This window comes from Phycodurus eques, chromosome 9 (assembly GCF_024500275.1).
Source record: "Phycodurus eques isolate BA_2022a chromosome 9, UOR_Pequ_1.1, whole genome shotgun sequence".
In the NCBI taxonomy this organism is placed as follows: Eukaryota; Metazoa; Chordata; class Actinopteri; order Syngnathiformes; family Syngnathidae; genus Phycodurus; species Phycodurus eques.
This window is the reverse complement of record NC_084533.1, coordinates 29081494-29106528: the sequence shown is the minus strand read 5'-3', so window position 1 is coordinate 29106528 and position 25035 is coordinate 29081494. Positions and strand designations below refer to the sequence as shown.

The 25035-nt window shown below is 49.3% G+C and overlaps 1 protein-coding gene across 9 annotated transcripts in view; it reads left to right on the top strand.

Moving 5' to 3' along the window:
* Nucleotides 1-288: 288 nt before the first annotated feature.
* The window catches only part of kcnip1a (Kv channel interacting protein 1 a), a 39564-nt gene continuing 14817 nt past the window's right edge, over nucleotides 289-25035 (top strand). For 5 of the 9 annotated variants that reach the window (XM_061685252.1, XM_061685255.1, XM_061685250.1 and 2 more), the window contains exon 1: nucleotides 9980-10572. In XM_061685252.1, coding sequence (XP_061541236.1) covers nucleotides 10293-10572 — 280 coding nt within the window. In that variant the 5' untranslated portion in view covers nucleotides 9980-10292. Of the gene's footprint in view, nucleotides 539-9979; nucleotides 10573-12599; nucleotides 13244-16790; nucleotides 17198-22965; nucleotides 23156-25035 lie in introns of those variants that run through there. The other 4 variants (XM_061685257.1, XM_061685253.1, XM_061685254.1 and 1 more) reach the window with 4 other exon arrangements.

The window sequence follows — 25035 nt, the reverse complement described above, 5'->3', positions numbered from 1 at the left end:
GGTTTTGAAAACGTTGCTGTCCGTCGCCGCTGGTGCTGAACGCAGATCGTCGCCTTCTCCTCGTATAAAAGGGAGCCACCGCTGTAAAGTCTGAAAATGTAAGAAAAACATTTTAAGATCTCGCCTCCGAGCAGACCGCCGGCCGCCGACTGTAACTTGTCGAATTGTACTCGTGGAAGTGCGGAATTCGATCAACTGCTCTTTCTTTGGTCTCGTTCTTTCTCAGTGCTGACATCGCGTTCAAGAGGAGGAAGAGGAGGAGGCAAGCCGATGAAGATCGCACTCTTCTTTTTTCCTTCCGTGCAGAAGGAGTCACACGCACAAGAGAAGGGAAGAGGAGAGAAGTGACGCGCACCCTCGTCTCTCCATTCCGGTTTTGCGTTTGCCGCGACGACTTTTCTTTTTTTCTTTTTTTTCTTCTTCTTTTTTCTTTTTGCTGGCTGGCTCAGCATGTCCACGCGTGCCAAGCGCTGCAAACGGGCCGTTGTCAACTTTGTTTTGTCGCTCCACAAATTGCTCGTGGGGACCCTCGCGAAAGGTAAGCGCAGCTTCAAATGTTTTTCAAAATCATCCTAAAATGAACGCTTTGGTGGCCTCAGAATTGCATCTCTGCTTTTTGCAGACGATGCGCTTCTGTCGGCTTCACCTCCAACTCTCGCCGGAGCGGTTCGCAGCCGAGTGCGAAGCGGCCGGGATGAGAATCGGCACCTCCGAATCCGAGACCGCGGTCCTCGGTCGGAAAAGGGCGGCGTGCCCTCTCCGGGTCGGGGATGAGGTCCTTCCACAAGTGGAGGAGTTCAAATATCACTTGGGGTCTTGTTCTCGAGTGAGGGAAGAATGGAACGGGAGATCGACAGGCGGTTCGGTGCGGCGTCCGCAGCGATGCGGACATAGCATCGGTCCGTCGTGGTGAAGAAGGACCTAAGCCGAAAGGCGAAGCTCTCGATTTACCGGTCGATCTACGTTCTCACCCTCACCTACGGTCACGAGCTGCGGGTCGCGACCGGAAGAACGAGATCCCGGATCCGAGCGGCCTGGAATGAGTTCCCTCCGCAGGGTGTCCGGGCTCTCCCTGAGAGAACGGGCGAGAAGCTCGGTCATCCGGGAGGATCTCAGAGTAGAGCCGCCGCTCCTCCGCATCGAGAGGAGCCGGATGAGGCGGCCGGGGCATCTGATTCGGATGCCTCCCGGACGCCTCCCCGGGGAGGTGTTCCGGGCACGTCCCGCCGGGAGGAGACCCCGGGGACGACCCGGGACGCGCCGGAGAGACTACGTCCTTCGGCCGGCCCGGGAACGCCTCGGGATCCCCCCGGAAGAGCTGGATGAAGTGGCTGGGGGAGAGGAAAGTCTGGGCGTCCCTGCTAAAGCTACTGCCCCCGCGACCCGACCTCGGATAAGCAGAAGAGAATGGATGCATGGATCATCCAATGCTGACTTGAGCAAAGCAGCTTACAATCGTTTCAAACTGTGAAAGATGTGAAACGAACATTTTTTTCATTCCTGATGGAACGATCTTCGGCAACAGCTGAAAGTGACGGATCCGATTTTCTGGTCTCGTTGAAAACTTTTCATAAATTTGGCGAATTTTTATTTCATCTGGTTTGAAAGCATGAGGCAAATTGTCATGAGATTGTTGGTCTGAATGTTTTTCGCTTGGACTGTAAAAAGAGATTTTGAATCTCAACGAGGTTTTGCTGGCCAAATGAAAACTTGGCTCCTGTCGCGTGACGTTACTGTTACTCCTTAAAAGCCGCGGTGCAAATCCTTTTATCATCTCGCACATGCGATTGCCTTTTTGCACTGGCCTTCATTCTGCATCTTGCGTGCGGCTGACCTCCTTCTTCTCTCCTCGCTACGTTCAGCCGTGAAAACGCCGCCAACCAATAGACGGGCAGAGATAAAGTTGATGAGGCGCACACTTGTGCTGAATGTGTGTAATAAAAAAAGGAGACACACACATACACACACACACACTGGATACCGAGGAAGCAGCGGGGTCGTTGTTTGTGCCTTGCGCAATTGTACTGTGCGTGCGTGTGTGTGTGTGGAGTTAACGGGGGTCTTTCTTTCATCGCATTGTGGCGCTTTCACTGTGGAAGCAATGCAGGAAATTGCACACACAAAAAGAACTGCCTTGGAGGCACGCACACACACAAACAGACTTACAGTATTGCGCCACTGCACACTTTGCCGGCAGCCATGCGGAACAGCAACGATGACGCACACGAGTACACACGCACATAGTAGGATTCCATCAAGCAGCACACACACATGTTGGAGAAGTGCAATTGCCCTCAATTTCTCTCTCATTCGCTTTCATGCACATACATACAGTGTATATAGAAAGTCTACTCACCCGTCTTCAAATGGCAGTTTATTTTTATTTATTTTTTTGGGTGGTATACAAAAATGAGACCAAGCTAAATCATTTCGCAACTTTTCAGATGGAATTTGGGCCTTCGTCGAGGTAGAGGGAAATAGGAACAATTAACACTTCTGCGAGGAAGCAGAAAAATGTCAGGGAAAGCCTACTGGAACAATGGAACTTGAAATGGCGGCAGGGGTGTGTCAGATGTGATGGGTTAATTCTGAACAAAGCCAAATTCCAGTTATAAAAGGGTGGGTGCACTTGTGCAACCACATTATCTCAGATGCCCCCCCCCCCCAAAAAAAAAAAAGGTTTTCAAATGATTTATCTTGGATTACTTTTTTTTATTTTTATATTTTTTAGCAAAAAACTGTCATTTGAACAGGGGTGTGTAGACTTTTTATATGCACTGTACATACCTTCATATAGTATTTATTTTTTACTTCTAGTCCTCACTATAAGATTGTAGTGATATTATCAAGTTCTTTTCTGGATATTTTGTTTTTACCCACTCTTTACGTTGATTTGAGTGGCGTCACCATAGCAACACACTCCAAGCGGCAGCTTCCGTGGCGCGCGGCATCATCACTTACGTGAAAACGACCCCCATTGAAAGAATCCGTCCAAATACAGTAAGTGATTTCGCGCGGCAGGTTTTTCAACATTTCTAATTGCCATATGAATGCAACGACACGCTAACCACTGCAAAACATACAAATAAAAGAAGCACTTCAATTTAAACCTGCAATCCGCAACTTTTTTGGTTAAAAACAAAGTCATGATGTGAGGACATCCCGAAACAAAAGTCCCGAGCTGAAGTCCCCCAGCAGAACGACGGAGTCCCCACTCAAATTTTAGTCCCCACATTTAAAGTACAATATTATAGAGAGCTACTTATTTTCTCCAACTATCATAGAAACATTTTGGTTGCTTTTGTGGAGGCTGGTACATTTGCATGGCATTTCCTTTCATTTCAAAATGTGTATCTCAAAGCACCACTGTATACTGTACTAGTATTTATTTGCTTGATTGAAATATCAAATACGTGTCAAAGTACTAAAAGGAACGACGCTTTTTCCCCACAGTGCCGTCAGCCGGAGCCGATAGGTCACCGCCTCACTAAAAGTGCCGTTCAGTCGTGAGTCATAGCCGTTTTACAGCAAAGTGCGTCAGGTTGACCCGCTGCTGTTGTTGTTTTCTCGCCATCCTTTCCATTTGGATTTGGAGGAGTATTGACTCATTGAAATCTTTCGACAGGATAGCGAACTGGAGGGTCTCATCGACAAGACGTCGCGCGTCTCATGAGCGCCACATGAAATATTCATCGGCGTCTTCCTCCACCGGATATTCTCTTGGGACTTTGCTGCACACTTTGCTGCATTCAGCCGAGGAGGCGAAGTGTGATGGATGCGACCAAACGAGGCGAACGAAGACGAATGCGAGGATGAACTTTCGTGTTGCCTTGCTAATGTGTGTTACTCTACGTCACATGTGGCTACTAGTATGCATGTTTGTGTACATCTACCGGTGTGCGCTCGGTTAAACATGCTAGTCATATCACTTTAATGGGGCCTCATAGGACATTGCAAAAGTTGTCAAACGTTGATGTCTGCAACACGTTGTTGTTAAATTTGGACCGGTCGCATGTTTACTCCTGTGTTACATCACCGTTCCTCTTAACAACACTCAAGAAAGTTGAAGCTTTGGAGCTGGAATTCTTTCCCATTCTTGCTTGATGTACAACTTGAGTTGCTCAACAGTACGTTTTTTTTCTCCCTTGTGGTATTTCGCGCTTGAATGGGAGACAGGTCTGGACTGCCGGCAGGCCACTCTAGTGCTCGCACTCTTTTGCTAGCAAGCCACGCTGTTGTAACACGTACGGAATGTGACTTGGCATTTTCTTGCTGAAATATGCAGGGATGTCCCTGGAAACGACGTTGCTGACGACGTTATGAGCATAATGTGCCTGCGCACACTTTCAATGGGAGAAAGATCTGGACTGCTGGCAGGCCAGTCTAGTACTCGCACTCTTTTTGGCATCGTCTTGCTGAAATAAGCAGCGACGTCCCTGAAAACGACGTCGCTTGGATGGCAGCATATGTTGCCCCAAAACCTGGATGTACTTTTCAGCATGCATGGTGCCTTCACATAGGCGCACGTTACCCATGCCACGGGCACTAACACAGCCCCATACCAATAACAGATGCCGCCTTATTTTCAACTTTGCGCTGAAGACAATCCCCGATGGTCCTTTTCCTCTTTGGCCCGGAGGACACCACGTCCGTGATTTTCAAACCATTTGTAATGTGGACTCGTCAGACCGCAGCACACTTTTCCACTTTGCAACAGTCCAACTCAGATGGGCTCGGGCCCAGAGAAACCGGCCGGTGGCGTGTCCGGTTGTTGTTGATATGCTGTATGGCTTTCGCTTGGCATTGTAGAGTTTGAACTTGCCCTTGTAAATGTAGCGACACATTGTGTTTCTGAAGTCTTTCTGATATCACGAGATCAGTGGCATAAAAAACATCAACGATACTACCGTTTGCTGTGGTAGTTTTGGGGAAAATATATCCATCCATCCATTTTCCCTATCGCTTCTCCTGACGCGGGTGGCGGGCGTGCCGCAGCCTATCCCGGCTATCTTTGGCCGAAAGGCGGGCTACACCCTGAACTGGTCGCCAGCCGATAAGTTGCAGGGTCTCATTGTTCCCGGGCTGGGACTCATTGCGCATCCTGGGACTCACGTTGCTTCGCGTGTAAAACGTCATCTCATTGTATTGTGTTTTTATTGACATTTTCATTGGAATTGGGGTTTGTATTAGTACTAAGTGTATTTGCATACCAGTGGGCCAGAAGTGGCACTAGTAGTGGAAATAAATACGACGATTCATTCTACTAGTTCACCCTAGCTTTTGTACTAGTCTACTGAATTGCCGTACGAGTGATGCCAAAGAGCTTCAGTTGGATATCGAATAAATGCTGAAACGGCTTCCCGTTATCGCCTCCTCCGTCAACGGAGGCGTTTGTACGCGACGCACGCAACACAACACAACACAACACAACGCAACGCAATCCTTCGACTGGGCGGATAATGACTTTGCGCCACCATCACTAAATTGTGCATTTGTAGAGACAAACGGCGGGAGTGCAGGAACAACACAAGCGAGGCGATGCTCAGCGTGGATCGTTTCGAGCAAGAGAGGGAACGCGTGGCGTCAATTTTGCAAGTGGGAAAGCGTGGCGTGTCGTCGTTCCTGTCTTCCTCTTTTGTTGTGCTCAAAGCGGCGCAAAACTCAGCATTCAGCGAGATGACCTTCAACAATGTTTTATGGAGGTGCTTGACGGTGCTCATAAAGTGGAGTTTGTTTTTCTTCTTTCCATTTCCGTGACAGGCGATGTAAAGTGAACAGAAGGTTCATTCCGGGACCAAGAGACAACAGCTGCAGCCTTGATGAGGCAAACGGAGGCCTCAGTCGCTTGAATAAGGTTGGAACGAGCTGCAAGGCCGCTGCTTTTATGACAACATTTTAGGTGATCACCGTCATTTCCCCCCAATTGATCTTTTTTCCTGGCACAGTTCTGAGGTTGCGGGTTAAGTTTGCTTGTTCTCCCCGCGCCTGCGTGGCTTTTCTCCGGGTACGCCGCTTTCCTCCCACGTCCCAAAAACATGCACGCGAGGTTCATTGAAGACTCTAAATTGCCCGTAGGTGTGAATATGAGTGCCAACGGCTGTTTGTTTATGCGCGCCCTGCGATTGGCCGGCGACCGGTTCAGGGCGTACGCCGCCTCTTGCCCGCAATCGGCTGAGATCGGTGGCAGCACGCCCGCGACCCACGTGAGGAGAAGCGGTGTAGGATGGATGGAGGATCTTTTTTCCACACAGAATAATTCCCAACAATAAATTCCAATTACTGACGTTTCATTTTGGATCACGCTTGTGCTCATGAGGGTCACGGGTGAGCCGGAGCTTAGGCCAGCTATAGGCTGCGAGTTGTGGCCGTGCAAAAAGCATGCAAAGAACTGTCCCCATAGCAAACCTCTTCAGCCTGGTTGTGTCATTGGGCCTTCTTCACCACCTGATCAGCACGAGTGTCCCATTTCAGGTCCCAAGAACCTGAACCGACTCACCATCTCCACGGGGGCTCCGCCAACACCGATGAGGGCGCCGACGAAAAGTCCACCAACAGCGCTTTGGTTTTGGCCAACTTGGTGCCGGCGTTTCCTTCTCCACATCGCCCGCCGTCGCTCTGCTCGGAGCTCGTGGCGTGCGCGGGAGACACGAGATGGATTCCTTGCAGGAAGAGTTGGCAGGTGTCCGAGTCGCCTCCTTCCCGTGAGTCTTGTCGGGATCGCCGCGCTCGCCCCCATCTGTCGGCTACGCTGACTTCCGTCTTGGATGCAGCGGAGGATAAAAACCTCTTGAGCAGACGAAGTCCAGCACGCTAGAACTTTGATCAACATTTGAGGTTCATCATCGCAAACGCACAGAAAACAATAGTAGACTTACAAATAAATACCTGAACAGTTGACTTAAGTCCAGTATCAAAGTATTTGTACTCCGTAAACCTACTGAACTCATTCAGTTTTCAAAGCGCTTTGACGGATCTTTCCGGACCCTCACAATATTGTCACAGCGGAAACAACAAAACACGACACTCTCTTCTTTCACACGAAAATGTTTGTTTCGAGCGTTTGGACAATAGAAGGGTCGGTTGCACCAGAAACACCCGTTTCTGACCACAAAGTGGAGAAAAGGAGCATTTTGTCAAAGAAATGTGCTACAACGGCAGTCAAAGAGTAACAACTGGGAGAAACAGGAGAACGCGGGGAAAGAAACAATTACTCGGCATCTGCCTCCCATTTCCCCCCTGTTTACATGCCCCGCTCATGAAGCTTGCCAATAGGTGGGAAACAGGAGACTCCGCCCACCAATAAACGCCAAGCAAACAGCAACGGAAGGCACACAACCAGCAGAGGGCGGCATTGTGACCGTTTGAGAGCGAGGTGCCGAAACACGTCCGATGCCACCGCACATTTGGTGGCCTCCGAAAGCCAACTTGACAGACAGCAGTTCGCCTTTGACCTCCGTTCTTGTAATAGAAGCTGGATTAGTGTGACATCGTCTCGTGAGAATTTGGAAGAAAATGTTCATCGTATCGGCTTCGTCATCATGCTCCAGAAATACACAAAGAAATGGAAGGCTGCACTTCAGAAACCTGGCAGACACGTCTGGGGAAAAAAAGCAAAAAATGTTTCGAACATCTTGAAAAGTTGTAATATAACACGATATAATGACTCCGAAGCGCTTCAAATGCTATTTGACACTCCAGCCAACATTTTCCTCAGATTCACACTTCAATTGAAAGGCAAATTTATTGGCTCGGTTTGTGTGGCCGCAGAAACGGCCACCGTCGTGCTTCAAGGAGCCCGAGTACAATTAGTCAGCTGACTGTCTCCGGGGGCGCTCTCGTTTCTTTTCGGACTCGGGCTGCCGCTTCTTGAAGAAGTCTAGCTTAGTTGCCGGCGCTCTTTTTCCGCTCGTCGTGGTAACGAAGGCTGTACTTAGCGTCCGCCAGCTGCTACTGGAAACGGTTTTCCGTTATTTATTGCATGAATATGGTAACCGTTGGCGTCGTATGGGGAATTCGTACGAGACATAAAAACCTACTCGAGGTCAACCGTGTCCCGGGACTGTTTAACTGGCCTCGGCATTGTCAGCTCCGTAAGCGCTATGAGGATTCTGAGCGTTGGAAGCATTTGAAGCAGAATTAGCACGACGAGCATCGAGCACGCGGTTGGGGAGAGCGGATATCGTACGAGGACATATTGACGATTTGGCATGGCCAAGAGGCAACCGTTTTGTATGAGGTGCGCCCCCGAGTACAGATCCTGAGTGTAAAGCGGCGAATTCCAGAATCTATTTTGGGGTTAGGGTTGAACGCTTTGAATCGAATTTTGTGTGGACTCTACCTGACCGGCTTCAAGCGTAAAGGTTGAGACGTGAGCCGCTCGACTCCGGTCGTCTGCACGGATGACGAGGGCGACGAGTTGGATGTGTGAGCGATCTTCACTGACACTCAGAGGACGAACGTGAGGACATCCCCCAGTGAAGTTTCACTACAGTTTCAAATCAATTCGACAAAGCGGAACACCAAGGAGTCAGGGATTTCTTCAGTTTGGGCGAAAGGGATCCGCCCGCAATGTCTGTTACTCACGTTAACGCCAGTGGAACGGCTAAGGAAGCTTCCTTATCTCGCTTCTTCAGCTTACATTCTGTGTATTTGTGTGCGTGCCAGATTGGATTTGCGCAGAGAAGAAGAAGAAGAAAAAGAAGCGAGTGTGTGTTGGGATGAGCGACTTTCATCTCGTTTTCCTCGTTGCCTCCTCCCCGCACGGTGCTTTCTTCTTTGCTCAGCAGCGGCTGCGGCCAACAGCTTCTCGCAAGTGCATCAGGGCTCTATGACTGGCCCACCCGAATTGTTTTTGCCACGAAAGCCACACGGTTGATGACGCGATCGCGGCAAACATCGGCACGTAGCCGATGGATTGCGGAGGACAAAATCGGCGGCGACTCTGCGTGACTTTTTCAAAGGTTTAGCTGTTCTCGTAGGCTTTTCCTGGCATTTTATGGGCTTTTTCTTTTCGTGAGCCAAAAAGTTCAACCTTGTTTCCATCTGACCTCAACACGGGTTTTTTTTGGAGCTTTTGACACACTGCTGTACATTTGTTTTGCACAGCACACACACACAACCATATCACACACACACACACACACACGAGGTGTGTGACGCCTTGCTCAGGAAGCAAACTAGCGTCTCTCCAAAATCCGGCGGCCTTTCTGCGTTTGTCGGCAGCGGGACTCAAACCTTAAAGCTCCTTTTCCAAAGGCCGAGTCCTTCCAGGTGAACCTCTGCCTTCTGCGATCAGAAAGCGGTTCCGTCAGGCGATTCCCAACGAATGAGCGTGCCGCGGGAAAATTGCACTTGATTGGTTTGAAAGTGGTTTATTGGCTACTGGTACCGATTATATTTCGTTGATCGTCGAGCTACAGCACGCCGGGAATTCAAGAAGGCCCAATTAACCTGTGTACCTGTTGCGTTTCATACAACAAAATAATCCAAACGATTTTACAATGAGGAATTACATTTGTGAGTAAACTGAGACAAAGTCATTTTTTTCCAGCTTTGACAAAAAAAATAACAGACCAGTGCAAAATTTCTCTGATTTTGCTATTTAAATACAGCATGTTTTTTTTTTTTTTTTTGGGGGGGGGGTCTCTTCATTTGGTAGGCTCTATTTTTTGGGGAAATTCTTGTTCAGCGATGTTTCTCCTGCCTTGTCTCCTCACTCGAAGTCGGGAAACGCGCAGCGAGACCCATCGACGCCTTCAGCGCCCCGAAAATGGAAGCGATCAAAACATTTGTTGACAACCCCGCCCCCAGCAACTAACCCCGCCCACCTCTCCCAGCTGTGAGCGCGCTTACTTTTCTTTTCTTCCAGTGATACGGCATAAATACAGGACACTTCCTGATTTGTGCCGCATTTCGTCGTAGTTCGCCGTTTTTGTGGTTAGGTAAGGTTTTTTTTTTTAGCTCTCGGAAACGACCCAAGTGGTCAGACAGTCCAAGTGTCCTCGGCTTGAAGTGGACTGGGACGAGCTAGTGTACCCGCGATCGCATCATATTGCGAGTGGATAGCAATATCATGCGAAATATAGAGCTGCCTTGTTTCTCCCATTTTTGTTTAAAGTGTTGCTCACTCTTCCAGTTGAAAGGGAACCCCCCCCCCCCCAACAGGGTTCCATGCTCTATTCTTTACCAGATGGAGCGACTACGAGGGATTGGAGGGTGAAACGAGAACGAGGAGAGGAAGAAACGTCAATAAAGAGGCAGAGAGGAACTGAGGATGAGTGACAGAGAGAGACATGGGAGGAGGAGGGGGAGCGGGGGGGGGGGAGGGGGTGGAGGGGGGATGCAGGAGAAAGAGCGTCAGTCCAGCGAGACGAACCGAAGCTATCGCGCGCGCGAGAAGGCGGCAGGCACCAGGAGCGAGCACGTGCTCCCGGCCGACGGACTCGCTTCACGTCCGGCGCAGACCCGCACCTGGATCCCGGGCGGCCGCACGCGCACGCGCAGCAACCGCCGCCATGGGTCTCGTGATGGGGACCTTCTCCATGCAGTCCAAGCAGCTCAGCTACCGCAGAGGTAAGATGGCAATCGTGGGGAACGACTTGGTCGAGTTGGCATAAAAGAGCCCCGGGCGGGTGTGTCCTCTGTTCGAACGGCGCCATCGGCCACGTGGAGAAAAGGCGCGAGCTCGCGTTCATCTCCGTCTGCTCGACAAGCGACGCGCGCACTTCAACGCGCTGACAAAATGGGAAAATATTTCACGGGGCGCACGTGACCCGCGGCCGTTTGACCTCCAACCTCCTCCTCAAATGCGGCGCAGCACGTTGTGGACTCCCTCGGGAGATTTGCTCCCACCTCTCCGTATTTACTGTTCCTGTCAAACATGTGAGACAGAGTTGCGAGAGGAGGGGGGTTGCTTACTTTTATGGACCTTATGAACGCTTGAGTGAAATACAGGCAAATGTAGCTTCCTGCGTGGGTTGTTTATTTTAATTTCCATCCCCGCGCCGCCTTTCATCGCATGGCAACGGCTCTCAGCAGACGCTCGAGGTGGCCAACGAGCCACTCGAGGCTCGTTGGCGAGGCGGATGCTTTCTCCTGGAGAAAAACACAAAAGCCGAACAAAACGGGAGCCGCGCGGCGCTGAAGGGAAAGCGGGCCACGTTGCTGTGCTAACCCAGCAAAACAAAGATGCATTTGCGTTTGCGGGGAGTCTCGTCAACCTCGCGAGGCGGTGCGTGAAAAGGGAGAAAAGTTGCGAGAGGAGGCGAGGTCGCTCCTCGGGGGGGCCCGTGCGTGCGCGTGCGTGCGCGTGACCATCTGCTGCGCTGGCGAGGGAAAGCAGGGCGACGCTCACGCGCGTGCCCGCCCGCGCGGACCCGATCTTGATCGCGACCAGCTGGGATGCACCCAAAAGCCAACTTGTATCAATCATTCATATTGCCAGCCCAAACCCACGAGGAGGACGTGACAAAGATCTCGTTTGGCGCTCGAAGCATGCTGGGGCCTTTCCGGCCCACTTCCAAGCACCCGAAAAACCGAATCCCAACCCCACGAAAGTCTGAGACAGACATTGTTTTTCCAACTTTGTCATTTTCAAACAGTAGAGAAAAGGGTAAAAAGCACAGTACTTGGTTTTGACAACAAAAACACAGCCCCTCCCCACAGTTGCTTGGAAAAGGGTTCAAAGCCATTTTGAAACCTCTGATCTGATTTCAAAGTGAGTTTGAATGTTTGAAAAGCAGATGTTGACTCACGTTTATGATGCTGTACCTTGGGGGAAAAAAGGTCCTGATTTTGAAAAACCTATTCTATCGTAGCGCGGCCAATTGGTGGTTTGCCAAACACTTCCGAGGATTGGGGCTCGAATCTCGGCTCGCGCTTCCTGCGCGCAGTTTGCATGTTCTCGCCGCGCTCGCCCGGGTTTTCTCCCGGTTGAAAAGTAGGACCCCCCCCCCGTTCGAATGCCAGTTTTTTTCATGATCGAAAGTCTTGATGAACTGTTCGACTCATTTGAATGAAAAATCGTCATCATTTCGGGAGGGGAAGTTCATTGACCCCGAGTTCGAGCCAGAGCTTCACCTTCACGGGGGCGTGTCTCAAGCAACTCAGCTCGACTGCCGATCCGAAACGTTTCGAGCGTCTCTCGTTCGCATTGCAAATCGCTTCAAGGGCGAGCGACGCGAGACTTGCTGGCACAGATGCGGACGTCGCCGTCCTGAGGACTGGGACGAAGCAAAATCTGTCAGTGTGCGAACGCACTCTTCAACGCCAGACATTTCCTGGAACGTTGGCCTGCGTCCGCTCACAAGCCGCTCAGGAAAGCGTCTCCTTACACTGACGACGACGGGTGTCTCGGAGTCAGAGGTCGCGTGTTACGAGCCGATCTTGAGAGCGACGACGGAAATCCGCCCATCGCCAATTAACGACCTTGATGAAACGACACCAGCGCCGACGAGTACGCCATCGAGGACGCCGTTTCACAGAGAGAGCCGCGAGGTCAGCTGGCCCGCGGATCATCGGCGCTAAGCGATGCGTCGCTTCCATCGTTTACAAGCGTGCGATCTGTCGCAAGTCGAGGTGGCAGGGCAGAGGAACAAAAAACGGCCGACCTGCCCCTGGACGGTCACTTCTCGTCGAACACGTTGAGGATGGGCCGGCAGTAAGCGACGGGCGCTAATGTTCAGATGTCGGAGCTGTCCGCTTCCAGTTGCTAGAATCGAACTTCTTTTGCGCACTTTGAAGATTCCTTTCGATCCGTGGGCCGGTCCAGCATCTCAGGTCGACTGGGGAATTACAGTAACTTTCTCGGCGCTTGGTAACGCCGCAGAACAAGGCGACGACCGGGAAATTCCAGACTTTCTGACGGAAGGGATGCACAAGGCTCTTCAAGCCTAACCCCGTGCATCACACACGGGAGGCAGTTGGGGACGTAAGATCGGCGTCACAAAACCTATCCCGAGTGTTCCTACTCGGCACCTGACTCATGAAGTACTTGCCGCCTTCCTCGCCGAAGTAGCTGCCATCATCAACTCCCGACCGCTGCTTCCACGACTCACCCCGGCGGCCCTCCCGAGCCAGAAGGTCGGGGCTCCGCCGACCCCTCCGACGCCACGGGGTCGCAGGAAGCGGCAGTCTGCGAGACCGAATCTTCGAGAAGGGGACCTTGTGCTTCTTAAGGACAATCAAGTCAAGAGGGGCCACTGGCCTGTGGGCATAGTCGCCAAAACCTTTGCCAGCGCAGACGGTAAGCTGAGAACGATTGAGCTGAAAGTTGCTTGCGGACGTACGAGAACGATTGAGTTTGAGAGGACGAGTAATCTTCCATAGTCGGAGTTGTTTGTAGATGTGACACAGTCGTGTCGTCAGGTGGGGGGAGTGCGCCTGCCGTTACACTTCCAGGCCACGCGGTGTCGCTGTTCTTACGGGAAGTCCAACGTCGGACCGTGTAAGCTGCAGATCAGTACGAGCGTGAGCGGCGTACGAATGGCTGACATGACTGCGGTTGTTTGTTTTGGGACAATCCTCATCCGTCCACTTTGTTGTCACGTTGAGCATTCCTCGGGAGTCTTTTGGAATGATGTGATGTGTTCGAGTCTTTTATGGGAACATTTCATACAATACGTCCAAGTTTGATACTTTAATCCTAATGTATGATGCAAGCAATTTATACATGTTTATTGGAATCCTAAACTGGTATTTGCATGTGGCTCTGACTGCCCGCTGTCAAAGTGCCCTTGAGCAAGACACGGAACCCTAAATTGCCTCCAGGTTGACGGCGCGAACGAGGAACTGCTCTCAATTGCCTTACCCGCTTCAAGAAAGGAAATCGAGACGATTATGTAAATACTCTCAAATGGAAGATGAAAGTCTGCAGATAAAGCGCAAAAAAAACCCCCAAAACTTTCAAATCCACTCGCGTGGCGTTGAGAGCCAAAAAGACGAGGATTGCGTCCACGTCCCGATATTTATGCCGCTGCCTGTCTCACATGAAATCGTGTCACGAACAACAAAAGCTGCCTCTTGTCCACACCTTCACTCCCTGCCCCTTTGTTCCTTCTTGTTTTTCTGGAACTCGTCTCTTTCTTTTCATGCTCACCTCTCTCCGCCAAGTGGATTTGCAACTTTCTCGCTCGCGTCCCCCCGTCAAGATTTCGCATGCATCTTCCCCTGAGCCGTGCTTGGCTCGATCTTTGATGATTCCATTTTCTTCCGTTTATCTCACGTCTCTTCGCTCTCTCCGAGCCTCTCCGACCCGAGCGCAGGGGATATAATCATTCATATACATCTTTCTGTTTGAAGCTTCAGTCTGCGCGTAATCTGGTTCAGTCTGAGGCCTGCGTGAGTGTTGGCGTGTGCTGGACTGCTGCAGGGCTCAAGAGTTGAAACGATCTTTTGTTAATGGAGCTTTATAGTATCCAAACTTCCTGCTCATCCCCGAACATCAGAAGAAGTGGACTAACTAGGGCAGAAAAGAAGTTTTAGTAGAGCCATGACAACATTAAAAGCCTGTGTGTGTGTGTGTGTGTGTGTGTGTGTGCGCGCGCTAATCCCACGCACACTGAATATGAGTGTGTGCAGTGCTTAAGGAATTGATTGAATTATTCAAGATAAGACATCAGTATTTCATCTTTTACCATTACCAATGAAACATGAAACCCACATTCAAATGTAAGAATGAAACAAATGTGCCACCCGCTCCACATTTGCATAATATATTCAGTGAAATTCTTTTTGGTTTTTCATATGAACCTTTTCTACGCGATTTATTGCTGTAAAACAGCTCAGCCATTTTTATTTATAAAAAGACGCTGAACACAAATGAGGAAATGAGTGTGAGAAATTGCAAACGCAAAATTGCAATATCTGTGGCATAATGGGCAGAAGCGGGATCGGACACAGTCAAATGAAATGGCGGGATGATGAAGCACATGACAGCGCAATACCAGAACAACCGCACCCGGCCAGAAACACGAGTCAAACATTTTACAGTCGACATGTTCTCTGGGACTTTGCGTATTGCAACTTCCTCCCAAATGCCAAAACACGCGTGTGGTATTGATCGGCTAACGGCCGAAGGGCGGACAACGGAGCAGACCCAAAAAGGTTGGAGCAATAACTCGGACTTTATTCAAATGTTAAGGAGCACGCGAGCGCCAGAAAACAAATGCGAGGGAATGAAAACGAAAAACAACAGAGACAAAAGGTCATCGCAAACGCTCGAACGTGCGGAGAGCAATAGAAACAAGAAGCGGTGGACGAGCCTGGAAGGGAGGAGCGGGTGATGCGGAATGCGCCGCCAACACAACAAGTTAGACAAACGGGTAACTAAAAGCCGAAGAAGCACTTCCTAAAAAAAATTTAAAAAAAATCAACATTAAAAAAATAATAAAGGAGCAAGGTAACAAGCGCAACGGCAACAAGCAAAACAAAAGTCCGGAACCTTCTTTCCGCTGGAGCCGCAGCTAAATACCAACCAAGGCCGATTGCAAACAGGTGCAGCTCAGAGGCTCCGCCCACCAGAGAAGCATTCCGGTTGTTGCCGAGATACTGTGAGGCTTTCGCTTTGCGTGCTGCAGTTTGAACTTGCGTTTGTGGACGATTTGCGTTTCGGAGGTTTTCGTGAGCCCACGTTAAGGCAAGATCCTTGACACAGCGATGCCGGTTTTAATGCAGTGCCGCCTGAGGGGTCAAAGGTCACGGGCACTCGATGCTGGTTTTCGCCCTTGCCGCTTCCGTGCAGAGATTTCTCAAGCTTTGGAATCTTTTGATGACCTTTTGATATTGTGGAGCGCACATATCTTACATATCTTGTCTTTGCAGTGTGTTGAATTGAATATTGGTTGAAAAGGATTTGCAAACCACTGGATTCTCTCTTTCTTTACATGTCACGCAACGTCCCGACTTCTTTGGAATTGGGGTTTGTATATCAACAACCAAGCCCGAATGCAAATTTGGTTGGGAAAATACTGGCTGAAGCCCTCATGGAAAAGAAAACATCTGTCCTTGAGAAATAATGTGTCGGGAAGGACGGAGCGACAGAAGCGAGCCGGGCAATGAGTGAGCGGACATCGTTTTGCTGCAAAGGCTTCGGCCAAAAGGCTCACCCGTTTCGCTAAGCCGATGCCGACTGTGACGACGGCTCTTTTTATTCATGACGTTCAGAATTGAAGCGGTTGCATTGTTTCGGGGTGCCGATCGCAGCCCTTTTGCTGTGAAATCCGCCTAAAAGGGAGCAGGCTCGCCGGGTTCGCCTCCCCGCTCGTCCTTCGTCTCCGTCTCCTCGCCAACATTTCCCGTGTGACGAGGGCTCGATAGCGGAGCTGCCGTGAATGATTCCCTTTCGACGAATAGGATGTGTGCGAGAGGCGCGTCCTAATTAACATACGGAGACGTGTGTGAGGAGTCATCGGAAGCTGATATTCCCGACGTAGACAGATGAGGGACGCTATGTGCGGCACGAAAGAGCAACGTGTTAGCTCACGCGAGCCGTGAGGCGCTTTTTAGCTTAGAAAGCTTCATGAGAGGCTTTCGACTTTCACTTGCTCGCTTTCCCACGTGCCCCCTTTCCTTACGTTCTTTCACCCCAGACACTGCGTGATAGTTTCCTGTTGTCGTCACGTCCCACTTGCTCTTTATTTGGACTTCATTCTGGCTCTTTTCACGTTTCTTTTCCTCCCCGCCAGCGTCACACTTTCATCTCCCCCCCGGAAGCGTTCCTGGCCTCCTTCCTCCTCCTTTCTTCTTGCGCTGCTTCTTATGCCAAAAAGAGAAAGACAAAGAAGTTTGCCACTTTCCTCCTCCTCCACATATTCCGCGTGTCTTCCCACTCTCGTCTTTGTCCCATTTCTCCCTCTCTCCTTAAATCTGTCACTCACACTTACACACCAACAGCTCTCTCCACAAACGGATTATTAGAAGGGGGACACCCGGACATATAGGCCCGTCCCTGACCGACGAGACGGAGACAGAAATGGACGAAGACGTAAGATCGGCTTGCGGATTTCGAAGGCCAGCGACGCCGTGAGCGGAGATTTACAAGGTGGCGATGGCGAAAATCAAGGTTAGCGGCAGAGGCGGGACGCCTGCAGACAAATCCCAGATACGGGAGTGAGGAGAGAGATGGATGGAAGCTCAGGATGAAGTCAGGAATGTGGACGATGGCTTACAAATCACTTTGACGGCCTGTGAATTCCTGGAGGTACGATCTCTCGCTGCCTTTTATATCGCGAGCCTGAATGCGTGCGCGCAAGCCGCTCAGCCGCTCTCCTCTTACTTTGGGAGCAGTTGTCGAGCTTCGCAAGTCCGCTTTGTCCTCGTGAAAGGACAATTGATATACCTGCAGAAACCTTTCAGAAATTCAAAATATGTTTGATATGAATCATGTCGCTAAGTGACGGTCCACCGTGTGCCCATTAAAGGCTAACATCAGCCAAAACTGTCCACCCTGTCGCCAAGCTCACATATTTTGCTCTTTGCATGTACATTGTCTGCTCTTAAAAAAAAAAAAGTCTGTGAGGATGACCGATATGCATTTTTAACATCGACTTCAAATTCAGTGAATTGGAGGTTCAATGACAAATATCAACTTTTTGGGTGAAATGGAAAATCTTATTGGTGATATTGACTCAAATACCTCTGACAGCGTCAATCAAAAGTGAGCATTATGAGATTGGGGGAAATGATCCAATTTCACTCAATTGGCCCAAAAGTGACACAAGGTAACTCAATGTGCTTTACATGATTAAAGTCATTTACGAACAACGACCAAAAAGATATTTAAAAAGAAAGTGCATACATTTAAAAAACAAAAACAAAAAAAACAGTGGACTAAAATGATGAAAGGAAGGTACGTGCGAGAAAGATGATTTCAAAAAAATGGAAATTCTCTCAAATGCCCATTCACAAGCATGAGAAAAAGGAAGGGTTTTTAACCCGCACTTAAAAACATTGACGCTTGGGGCTGAGGTCTCTTCTGTGGGCGCTTTATTCCATTTGTGTGCAGCATAACGGCTAAAAGCGGCTTCACCATGTTTGCTCGACAACAGTCAGGTCTCCTGGAGATAAAAGCATGGATGAGCTTCTCCCGGTCTGCTTGGCACATGCGAGCCTTCGTTCTGGATATGTTCTTCAACTACTAGCGGACTGTTTCAGTGATTGATTTGACACGACAGTCGAACGTCAGGTTGGAATATGTCGACAGTTTTCGGACTCGGCTTTACTACAAAATCGTGTCTTAGTTCGGACCCGCAGAACGATTGAATGCTCTTCTACTCCGTGGCGGGAGGTACAATTAACCTGTGGGTCCACCTGTTTGCCAACAAAGGAATTATTATGATAGTATTATGATTAAATGTATATACAGTGCCGTGAAAAAGTATTTACCTCTTTCTGAAATGATCTTTTTGCATTGTTTCCCCACTTTATTTAAAATTAGCAAACAAATGTAAATACCATACAAAGATAACCCAAATGAACATAAAATGTAATTGTTGTTGTTTTTTTTTAAAAATTCAAAGCTACCTGACGCTGTGCGGAAAAGTAATGTCCCCCGAAACCTCCGAACCGGTCGGCCCACCCTCAGCAGCAACAACTGAAATCAAGCGTTTTCTCTAACTGGCAAAGAGCCTTTCACATCTCCGTGGAGATCATTTGGCCCCCCTTTTCCTTGCAGTCTGAATCCAGCAACACTGGAGGAGGTCTCTTCACTGGAAGTCGGCTCCACAACTGGAATCCTCGGGTGTGTTGACATCCGTCTCGAAGGACCAATTTAATGTTGGATCAATCTCACCCAACACCTGTACAAAATAGACACACAGGAATTTCTTTTGCTCGTGAGGAGGACGACGTATGGGAGATTGCTCAGATCCAGTCTCCCATCACGCTCGAAACAATCTCTCCCGTGGCTCCTGAATTTATTTGAAATAGGGAGGTATCTAAGTTACAAGACACAACACACTAAGGGGAGGGTTTCAAGGTGAAGACATGAGACCACGTCCTTGGTCAAGGCGCCCTTCTCTCTGATGATTCCTGCTGAGTCATCTTCTTGAAGGCGAGACATCTTCCTTTCTCTCACGGTCAGCAAGCAACCATCCAAATCGTCCGTAATACTAATGCAAGCGAAGCAAATCAATGATAACTTCTACAATTTATTTAACAATCAGTCGCAGCAAGTCGTCCAGGTCCTGAAGGAGCAAAGCGGTCCGGGACCATCACACTGCCACCACCGTGCTTGACTGGTGTTATGATGTTCTTTTTCAGAAATGCTGTGCTACATTTATGTACTGAGACACCTTCCTTTGGCCTCGTCAGTCCATAGAATATTTCCCCAAACGTCTTGGGATTTTTTTGGGCAAACGTAAAGAGTAACCTTTGTTCTTTTTGGTCAACAGTGGTTTCGGCCTTGGAACTCTGCCGTGGATGCTATTTTTGCGCAGTCTCTTCCTTATCGTTGTGTCATGAACACCGAGCTTAACTGAGGCAAGGGAGGCCTGAAGTTCTTTCGAAGTCGCGACCTCCTGGATGAGTCGTCACTGCGCTCTTGGGCTAATCCTGGGAAGGTTGGCCACTGTTCCGTGTTTTCTCCATCTGAGGATAATGGCTCTCACCACGGTTTGCTGAAATCCGAACATTTTTGAAATGTAAAATCATCGATGTCAATTCATTTATTTCTCATCTGTTCTTGAATGTCTTGGGCTAGTTGCATTTTGTTGCAGCTTTCGGAGACATTTTGGTCGACTTCACTTTTCTCTGGAAGTGATTTCTTGATTGAACAGGTCTGGAGTTGTCAGGCTTGGGTGTGCTCAGTGAAAGCAAAGTCCTATTTCCCCAAAATGTGGTTAGCCACAGTTAATTCATGCTTTAACAAGGGGAGCAATTACTTTTTCATTTGTTTGATGAGCTTAAACATTAAAGTGGGGAGAAATATTTGGAGAAAGGGGCAAATACTTTCTCCTGGCACTGTAGGGTATGTATATATTTTCTTAAGTTTTTGTTTGGTGGTGTGACAGGGTGTGACTAACCCTTTTTCAGTGTAAAATACAGTTAGTGCCTTGGCTTGGAGTGTGCAACTGTACCTAATATTGTGGCCGGTGAGTGGGACTTGCTCTCCTCATCAAGCGTAAAAAGTTCCGGCTAACTCCTCCAAACCCTCACGCTTGATGATCATAGCAACGGACAAAAAAAAGGAGGGCTATCATCATTTTTTATTAATATGGACAGTTGGTCGACAATAAAGACACCCTCTTTTACCCAAAATGGAAAACCGTCAAAGCTGACATTTTGCTTACCGAAGCGCTTGAAAGTCTATGAAATCGCCCATTTTGTTGCAGGGCGTCGAGGCAGGCGTCAAAGTGTTTAGGTGCTGCGGTTGATTTGCAGCGGACGATTCCTATTCGCTACCTGTTGTAAACTGGGTCATGTCTGCAGGCTGCGGTTGGTTGCGAACATCGGACGATTCAGCATAACTTGAGAGCCCTCACTTCACAGAGAATCAAACCATTCCCTGGGCACGTGTTTTGACTTTTTCAGTTGCACATAACTGCTTTGAATACTTTCGTAAAAAGGAAAAAGTATTCCTCGTGTATAATACGCTCTTGAATATCATACGCACCGCCGAAATGAGGAATTCCCTTCTACACGTGCATCGTACGCACCGTCGATTTGCTGGTATCCGTGCCCAAAAAGTATTATTTGTATTTTGGAGCTTTTTCAAAGAAACGTTCTGCTCTGTGTGCATGCGCTGACATTGGCGTTGTCATCCGAGCAAAGGAGAACGAAGACGGCGATCGACTCGAATTGTCACGTTCGTGTGTCAGAATCGAGAACCCGAAGAGCGACTTGAGCAGAACGAAACAATCGTTGTAAAAATGCCAAGGAGGCAGGACAAACATGAGCAAAGACAAATAACCATCACGAAAAACGCCGTCGACAAGATGTTGAGGCGGAAACACCAGCGGCAGCGAACACTGAAGAAACCCAAGTCGATGGGCAAAGCGCGACGGGAGCTGGGCGCCCAAATTGAAAGCATTCAAGAGAGTAAATGGAAAAAGAATCCAAATGGAAGCTCGGCAAAAGAAATCCATAACAAAAATACAATATCTACGCTATCAACAAATGAAACACGCGATGACACGAACAGAAAGAGTCCTCACTAAGTGAAAAAGTCGTGAAAAAGGAAAAAACAAGGGAACAGAATCCAAAGCGCACAGGTGACAAGAAAGAAAGCGCCGACAAACTCCAGGATGGAGGAGGAAACCGCAATTACTTCCGTGTGGAGAAAACCGACACGACGTCGAATGTGGCGGAGAAAAACGACGGCTGGCAAACAACAAGGGGTAAACGACATTCCGGCCGGCCGCCGGCTCCCTTAAAGGTCAGGGTTCAACGACTCGACGGAGGTCGGTTAAAATTCATATTTGCATTGCTCATGTTTTGTAACTCGTACCAGAAACTGGCAAAACATTTTGTTTTGAAAGCCGAGAGGAAAAGAAGACCAAGTTTGTTCTGAAAGGGAGAATTTGGAGCCTCGTCATCGAATGGATGAAACGCGACGCAAGTCAAATCTGGATGGTCGGTTTTTGTCTGTTTGTTCAAAAGGACCAATAAAGGCTCCGGTTTCAAATCTCTTTATTTCGATGCGCCATCAAAAAAAAAAAAAAAAAACATCTTCATGGAAAAATACATAAAGTAATAGTACCAGTGCAACATATAAAGGGGGGGAGCACGGAAATCAAATGCACATTGAAAAAGGAGTGAGAAGAACATAATTATACATACATTTCAAAATGACATTTGGTGGAATGGGGAAGATTTTCAGTAAGTAATGTTTCCTTTTTGCTAAATAATTTTGCGATTATTATTCCTAGTGCAGTGCCCCGCGATCGGCCGGCGACCAGTTGAGGGTGTACCCGCCTCTCGCCCGAAGATAGCTGGGACGGGCTCCGGAAGCCAGGCGGAAAACGGATGGATGCATTTAACACGCCAGTATATTATTTGATGTAAATGGAATTATAGTACCCAACGTGAGAGTTTTCGTTTTCGCTTGCGCTTCGGAGTCGGGCCGGACGTTAGCGTTTTCGTGCCAAATTGAGCCTCGCTACGATTGCGAAAGCATTCGTCGCGCCGGAGCGGTTCTGTATCATCGATTGAGCAGCCCGGCGCCCGATTGATCTCCTTCGCCGCCGGACCTCGTTTCTATCGATTCGCTTGTAAACGGCGCTCCCGTTTATCGGCGCAGACAGGAGCGCCCCTCGCCCGCTCCGAACACTTTCCGCTCGAATCTGACGCTCGTCTTCATGCCTCTATTCCGAAACAAATCCCTCCTTCCCAATCCCTCGCCTGCTTTAATCTCTCCCGGCCGGTGGCCTTTCTCCTGTCTTTTGCTGTCTGACTGGCTGACGATCTTCCATCCTTTCTTTCTTTCTTGCTACCTTAATCTTTTTTCCACTGCGACTGCATGATGGAGGGCGTGAACGGGCACCTTGACGGATGGATGTGGCTTTTTCTGGGGGGCGGGGGGGCAAAGTGCCGCCCCACCCGAACATAAAACGTCCATTCAAATGGCAAAGGATATGGGAAATGTTCAAGTAGCGTTCGCACTCTCAAGTCTTACATATGTGATCCAGATACATGCGGAGGAGAGAATTCCTGATTTTGGCGCTGCATATTATACTCGAGAGCGCATTATACACGAGGAATTCCCATCATTTGTATTGCAGTTGTGGACAAGTCATCTGCAACCGCTGATTCACGGAATGTTGCAATGATACGATTCGGTGATGATTTCGTCATTGGGGAGGCTGGGCTGAGAGACCCCCGATAGGATGCGGGAGAGCGAGAAAAGTGGGGAGAGAGCAAAAAGAGGAGGAGCGCGGGGAGATGGAGTGAGAGGGGGAGGGGGGGGGGGGCCGTTCCGAAGAGGGTTTGTGCCGAGTGCAGCCAACAAGCGGAAGAGGAGAGAGAAAAAAGGGGCGAGAGGATGAGAGGGCGAGGGAGTACGAGCCTTTTTGATGCGCGCGCGTCCTCGCGAACACGTGACGAAACACTTCCACACGTCAGCGCACGGACAGACGCGCCGGTTTCCACGACGACGTTGCAAACATGGGGGCTGTGGTGGGCACGCTGACCATGCAGACCAGGACGAGGAGGCCGTCCAGGGGTGAGGGGCCTCGCGCGCGCACCTTTGAAAAAAGTCCACGTGCACTTGGAGGATTGTCGGTGATTCGTCAGCGCAAATTTGACAAATGTCCACTCGAGCGTAGTTGAATTGCAGACATGCAAGTTGAGACACGTACACGTGCGCTCACGCAATTGTTTGGATGAATAACAGCAGATGTTTCGATTGGTTTGCTGCTGCCGGAATGTGAACGCGTGCGTGCTCATCCAGAATAGACCAACAGGTTTTCCAATGATAAACTGTCTCTTCTATCATGCCGTAAAGTTTGATAACTAGAGAGTGCGTATTGTGCATTGTGTGCGCGCGCGCGCGCGCGCGCGTGCATGTGTTGAGCTCCAGCAAAGGCGATCGCGTCACGTGACGGTCCGTCTGGCGGCGGCGGCGGCGGTAAACGCGCGCGCGTCGAAGGTATTTGTCACTCTGCTCACACGCGCCACTTTTCCGTCTTGCGGTTACCTTGGAAGCACCGTCGCCATGGCAACAAAAAATGTCAGTTCTGGAGCGGTCGGTTCGGGGCTGCTTGACGAGATGAGATGGGTTGGGTGTTCCTGTCTGTGTGCCGATGACGTCATGCTGGAAAGGGAAGAAGACCTGTTGTCGGCACAGAATCTGTTGCGCCTTGTCAAATCCAGTGAAGCATGTATACATACACACATATATATATAATATTAGGGATGGAATATAGCTTAACAGCGCTAATGCAAGCCAAGATGGCGGCGCGTATGGCGCATACGAGGTGTATTGGGAACGCCGTTCTGACAGCGTAGTAGAGCGCTCCGAGGATATTTCCGAATGCGCCCGTAGCGTAACTTTGCATTTCCTTTCGTCTCGTTGCTTGTAGCCTTTCTTTGGCCGCCCGTTCAACATTGCGGGTGGGGGGGAATAAGCTTGTTGACATTTCCTAGCGCATAAATAGTACTGTGAGAAACCTCCAACGGAATATAACCTTGGCAGTCTTCATTTGGTTTCGAGAGCTGCGTCGGACCTACTTGAGCAAACACAAAGTGGAGATATTCTGTTGTATGAATGGCAACGGGCGGAAACACGACTTTATTGTCCTGTTTGGATTTGAACCCGGAACCTCACAACTGCGAGGCAGATGCGCTCACCAGACGTGCGAACCGTGCCGCCATAATTTCAATAATAATACTAAAGTAAAAATGGACCCTTTCTCCCCTTTTTGTAACATTACTGGTCAGGATGGACCGTTAGCATTTTGCAGGACATTTTGGAGTGCGTGCGTGCGTGCGTGCGTGCGTGCGGCCGCTTCCATCTTGCGGAATGTTTTCACTCGTACTGGTGCAAACGCTTTCCTCGTGGCTGTCAAGCAACCGAGGCGACGCATCAATCTGTTGCTTTTTTTGTGGCGATAAGGCGCAAAGCATGTTGGGGAAACGTTTCGCATGTGATGACAAGCATTTGATCTTTGAAAGGAAATACTCCATGTGGACAAATCGATTGGGTGATTACTCACAGGAAGTCAAAATGGGCGAAAAATGCATTTGCTCCTCCTTCTTCCATTCTTCTCCTGGGAAGATTTTCGACAAGCTTGTCGAGTGGCGCTGTTACACTTATTTTAGGGGGCTTGAGTGAGTGTTTTCATTTATTTGGACAAAAAACAGCACCGACAACTTCAATATAAAACGGCCAGAAAATAAGTGAAAATAAATAACCACCTAAACTATCATTCTTCACTTCGATACAATCACAAATCTCCGGTTTTCCCTTCGCTTCATAGCGTGGCGGAGCGCGCCCGTTGTGGCCCGTTATGCCATCCGTTCCACTTGATCATATGGCGATTGTCCGTCTTACTGAAATGCCGTTGGCTGTTTTCTGCGCGACCTTGCTTGCGCCGGTCGCTG